Below are 5,435 nucleotides of genomic sequence, written 5' to 3'. Positions count from 1 at the left end.
CGAAGCAGAGCACGCAGGCACTGCCGCCACGTCCCGCTTTCCCCAGCCGTGTCACATCCAGTGCCACCTCCTCTGCACTGTGCAGAACCCAGTCCCCAGCAGAGGGGCCTCCCTCCTCCGCCAAGGGCTCGGCCAAGGATGCTCCACGGCCTCCGGAGGAGACTGGCAGGCACCTGGTGCGAACTCTCTCCTCCACTCTGCGTGGAAACACAGCTTCACTTTGAGCGTCTGGCACGGACCAGGGCGGCAGGCGGCCCCCCCACCTTCGCTCCTCCCGATACCAGGGCTTGGTCAGAGACGTGCTGTCTTCCGAAGCACCTCTTGGCATTGCCCAGCGGCAGGAAATGCTTCTCGGAAGCCTTGTGCTCATTGCTCTAACAGTACCAAGGTTGACTGCGGAAAGCCACTTTCCCCTGGCTGAGAGGAGTTGGCTGCTGGTTTGCTCAGGGTGAGGGGGGAGCTTAGCCCTTGTCCTGGGTAAGAGGAGCTCCCTTTTCATTCATGCTCTTTAAAAAACAAACAGAAAAAGAGACGTAGAGGAGACAGGTATCAGTACCGGACGGGCAGCAACACGAGTGGCAGAAGCAGAGAGCCCTGCTGTGCTGCGGACCTGGCCCTGCTCACCGCAACCTCGCGGGCTCCTCCGACATCAACGGAGACACGGGAGCCCCGGGTTTCCCCTCTGCCCAGTTCAGGCTGAACTGGTCCCTTGACTCTGGCCTTTGGCTCCTAAATGTTTCCAGCCAGGGCTGGACCTTCTGGGTACAGGCATCGGCCGGGGGGGATGGAGGAGAGATGAAAATATCCCACCATCAGTCCCTAGACACTGGTGTTCCAGTACAGAGAGGCTGTAAACCTCCTCAAAACCTCTCCTCTCGGGTGTAAGATTCCTTCTAAACCCTGGGTTTCAACATGCAGTCACCTTCGCATTTCCTCACGAGGCTCCAGCAGGGCCAGCACTTGCCAGGGGCCAGCACTTGCCAGGGGCACATTGTCCCATCCAAGTCCTAGGGATAACGGAGACCAACCTACAGCCAGTACAGAGAGGCTGTAAACCTCCTCAAAACCTCTCCTCTCGGGTGTAAGATTCCTTCTAAACCCTGGGTTTCAACATGCAGTCACCTTCGCATTTCCTCACGAGGCTCCAGCAGGGCCAGCACTTGCCAGGGGCCAGCACTTGCCAGGGGCACATTGTCCCATCCAAGTCCTAGGGATAACGGAGACCAACCTACAGCCTGTCTCTGCCTGGCTCCTGCAGCGAGTCTGGTGTGCGCACACCCGGGGAACGGCACCTCGGGAGCCTCTGCGCCTACCCACGACCCTGCCTGGGCCCTACAGAAGTCCTCAGAGGCAGGATCAGGACGTGACCCTGGCTAGCCAGGGATGCAGCGAGGCGTCCTGGCTCTGTCGCCTACGCGGTGCCCTTGCTCCCCCACGTTAGCGGCAGCGCAGGGTGTCTCTGCCCGGGGCTGTACAGCGCCTAGCACCAGGAGCCTGGCGGGGTTAGGGTAGTGCTAGCAGCATACGCACCGTTCCTTTCGGGGTGTTGCCATCAGGCTGCAGGTTGAGAAACGGGTTAGTCTGTGCTGTGAGGACGGGTGGGATGCCTGTCCCCGAAGCCAGGAGGCTGTTCCCAGGAGCGCTGAGCGGTGGGGTGGCCTGGGGGGCCAGGAGGGCATTGCTAGGGTTGAGCTGCTGGGGGGAGAGGGAGGCCAGGAGAGAGCTGCTGCTGGGGGGCGGCTGGGGGGCTGAGGTCATCAGGGCGCTGGCGCTGGAGTGCAGGGGGGCGGAGGTGGCGGCCAGCAGGCTGGGCATGGACAGCTGGGGCGAGCTGGGCATCTGCAGCCGCTGCAGCTCCCTCTTCTGCTGGATTTGCTGCATCATCTGGAACACCAGGGCCTGCTGCTCCTGCGGGGAAGGGCGAGGAAGAGCTGTCAAAGGAGGGACACAGGGCTCAGGAAGAGGTGACACCTCATACAAAGGAGCCAGGAAGCACAGGGGCACGCTCCATTCCAGGCAGTGCTGCTGGGGACAGGGAGAAAGTCCATCCCCTCCATCTCATCGCTATAGGTAGAGAGAGGAGCAGTCTGTCCTGTGTTTATTCACAGCCTGTGCTCGTGACCCTTCCAATCAATCGGCCCATGGATTTGAAGTCTGGGGCATTCACCACCCTGAGTTTCTAGGCTGGCTGCTCATTGCCTTTCCCAGCCCGTCCTGCTTCACAGCTCAGCCCTGACCCACAGGCTCGGTGTAGCTGAGCCGGATTCGGAGGGACCAGGGCCACAGCTCACCTGCACCGGGAGGGACGCCCTCGAATCCAACCCAACTGCGGAAATCACTATAGCAACCATCGACCAGAGCAGCAGGCTGAGAGCTGACATTGTTCCCGTACTCACAGGGATGCAGCTGATGACACAGTGACATCAGCTGCTGTAAAGAGCAGCTCTTCGAAATTTGCTTTTCCCCAGTTATAAATAGACTGACCCAGAAATCCATCCACAGCAACGGGCCAGGTTCACGGGAGATACAAATGAGCACAGCTCCATTGACAGGAGCTGTTAGCGCTCCCGTGCAACTCCACCGCAGGGGAGGGACACACAGAGCTTTCTGCAGGGAAGTGAACGGGGTTTTTACACACCCAGGGGCTTGCTTACCATCTCCCCACACCAGCCTGCAACGGGGCTGCTGTTTGACCTGAGAGGATGCAGGCACAGAGCCAAGATCCTCAGAGCAGCTGCCTGATCCTTTTCCTGACCCCAAAGTCCTCAGCTGCCCACACAGTCCCCCCGGCATCTCCGGTTTGCCAGGTCAATGTGCCCAGACACAGCTCACCTGCCTCGGGACTAAGCAATTTGGTGCTTATCTCTTTTCTAAATTCAAGTAGCGTCCTCAAGCGAGTTCATCTTCTCCTGTGGGCCTCAGCACATCTGCAAGCCCAGAGACCAGCGTGCTGGCAGCAGCAGGAGCAGACATGATTTGCATTCAAAGATCTCTGGAGGAGGTAACAGCACTCCTGATTTTACGGTGGCTTAGCATTGCCACGTTCTCACACCCTCAGGATGTGGGAAACCCAGATTAAATTTTTTCCTTTGTATGAAAAAGTTCAAATGCCCCATCTCCCTCCCTTGAGGAGGTGCCCCACCTTCCTGCCGAAAGCTCTTCTCCTCACTCCACCCGCAGCAGCCGGGAGCCAAGGAAAAGGCACGTGACGGCAGCCCTGCGGGCAGGGGATTCGCACGAAGCAGGGAGCCCTAAGTTTTGCTCTTTGCTCGGATGCTTTCCCATGAAACAGCTCATCAGATAAAAGGTGCCAGCAGGCACACTTACCGGATTAAGCGGCTGGGAAGTCAGGAGCTGCTGAAGCTGCTGGAGCTGTTGTTCGTGTTGGTGCAAGACGTGCCGCTGCTGCTCTGTCAGGGGACTCAGGCTGGGCACGCTGCGAGGGGAGCAGGGCAGGGAACGTCAGCGCAGCCCGCCTCGGTCCTGTGCACACAGGGCCTCCCTCCCTCCTGCTAAACTTCTGCTGGAGAGGGCAGGGCTGTCCCCGCGAGCTCCCCGTCCTCACCTGCTCAGGCTGGTGGAGAGCTGCAAGGTCGGAGGCCCGCTCGCCTGCGTCAGCGCGCTCGGAGGCTGGGCGGCCTGAGCTCCGTTCAGATTCCCCAGGATCCCGTTGATGGGCATCTGCTGGCCTCCTGCCAGGGTCCCCATCAGGCCGTCCACCATGGGCACCGTGGATCCGTGCTGCCTCCCCCCAGCCCGCTGCCTGCCACCCTGGCCAGGCCATTCACCTGCTGCACCCCGGGCAGGGGTAGCGAGGCAGGACTCTGCTGCAGCATGGGCAGGGGCGGAGGAGTGCTGTGGAAGGACAGGGAAGAGCTGCTCCTGCTGGGGCAACCTGAATGAGGGTCCTGGGGGAGAAACGGACACAAGAGCATCGGACTGGGGCAGCTTGTGAAAAGGTCAGCTCAGCTCCAGGGGTGCTCTGGGCAGGAGCTGGAGGTGGGAAGGGGGCTGTGAGAGGAGGTGTATGCTCAGAAGGGTCCCAGAACTCAGACATGCTCGGCTGGATCTCTGGAAGTGGGGTCAGAATCACCTACAGCATTCTCACCTCACGCTCCCAGCCTCAGCTACTCTCTACTCAGACCCTCAGCACTGAGAAGAACTGAAGAACGGGCACTCCAGAGAAAGAAACCTGATTTCTGGGCCTTGACGACAAGGCTTGATGAGCTGGATATCAGAGCGCTGGGACTACGCTGCTCTGCTCCCTCCCCAGGCCCCTTCCCAGCTGGCTGACGGACGCGGTGGCCAGTGTACCTCAGAGGAAGTGGAGAGCGAGTTCTCGATCCCGAAGCTGTTCTTGCATGGGGGGCTCTTGCTGATGCTCAGGGAATCGTTGTTGCAGACTGCAGGGAGGAAAGAAGCGAGGATGCAGAGTCAGGGGTGGAGCCTGACATTGCCACAGCAATAGCAAGGGAAGAGCATACTGCTAGTAGCTACAGAGAGATAAATGGGTCAGATCCTCCCCACTGGGACCCCCTCCTGCCCACCACCCCAGGGCACAGGGTGATGCTTCCCACCGGTCCCCTCACCGTTGGGAGGCAGGATGTACTGGGCCTGGCTGCCCGGGCCGTTGCTGCTGGTCACCACGGGGAAAGGGACAGAGAGCTGGACGTTAAGGAGCTGCAAACGCTCCTTCTTGGCTGTCAGCGTCATGATCTGCTCCTGGAGCCGCTGGTTCTCCTTCTGCAGCGAGTGCAGGGCTTTGAGCATTTCTACAACTGCAGGGAACAGAGCGGGGAAGGGGACAGGGTCAGCGGAGAGAATGGGGGACAGGAGACAGAGGAGAAGGGGATCCACAGGAGGTACTGCAATTAGACCACACTGGGGGAGGAGACTGGCCCCAGCTCCCAGTCCCACTGCCAGCTACTCCCCCATGGCACAGACTAGCGCTTTGTCCCCCACCCGGCTCCTTTGCCCGTGGGCAAAATCCCAGCTGGCTCCCACACAAACACGCACAAGGACCTCTCTTCCCACAGCCCGTGCCCTGAGTGACTCACTGTTTACGCCGGCTTCCCCGTTGCCCTGCTTCTCCAGGAGCTGCTCGATGTTGGGGGTGGCCTGGGGGACATTCTCCAGCTGCCCGCTGCTGCTACACGACACCGTCTGGTCGAAGAGGGTCGGCAAGCTGCTGATGGGGGACCTGGGGAAGGGTTGGGGACACGTCAGAGATGCTTCCCCAGTCGGCACCTGCATTCCTCTGCTCCCTTCTTCCCAGTGCTCATCCGCTTCACACCGGGAATAGGGAATAGCCGCATCCCTCCCAGCGCCCCACCCCCCCCAGCCGCAGCCTCGCGAAGGGAAGCCGAGGAGGAGAGCTCTCCCTCCTCTTAGCCCCAGCTGGTCCTGGCAAAGCAAACTTGCCCCCTCCCATCCCA

The 5,435-nt window shown here is 60.4% G+C and overlaps 1 protein-coding gene across 1 annotated transcript; it reads right to left on the bottom strand.

The window, feature by feature from the left end:
• Positions 1-461: 461 nt before the first annotated feature.
• Positions 462-5,253, bottom strand: LOC104468087 (protein AF-17-like). Its single transcript, XM_010082099.1, is given in 8 exon segments — positions 462-506; positions 1,531-1,908; positions 3,328-3,436; positions 3,566-3,737; positions 3,740-3,908; positions 4,315-4,403; positions 4,590-4,778; positions 5,058-5,253. Coding segments are annotated over 8 exon segments (1,347 nt in total).
• Between the last annotated feature and the right edge of the window lie 182 nt (positions 5,254-5,435).

Source organism: Pterocles gutturalis, unplaced genomic scaffold, assembly GCF_000699245.1.
Source record: "Pterocles gutturalis isolate BGI_N339 unplaced genomic scaffold, ASM69924v1 scaffold14719, whole genome shotgun sequence".
In the NCBI taxonomy this organism is placed as follows: domain Eukaryota; kingdom Metazoa; phylum Chordata; class Aves; order Pterocliformes; family Pteroclidae; genus Pterocles; species Pterocles gutturalis.
This window is presented reverse-complemented; position numbering and strand designations above follow the sequence as displayed.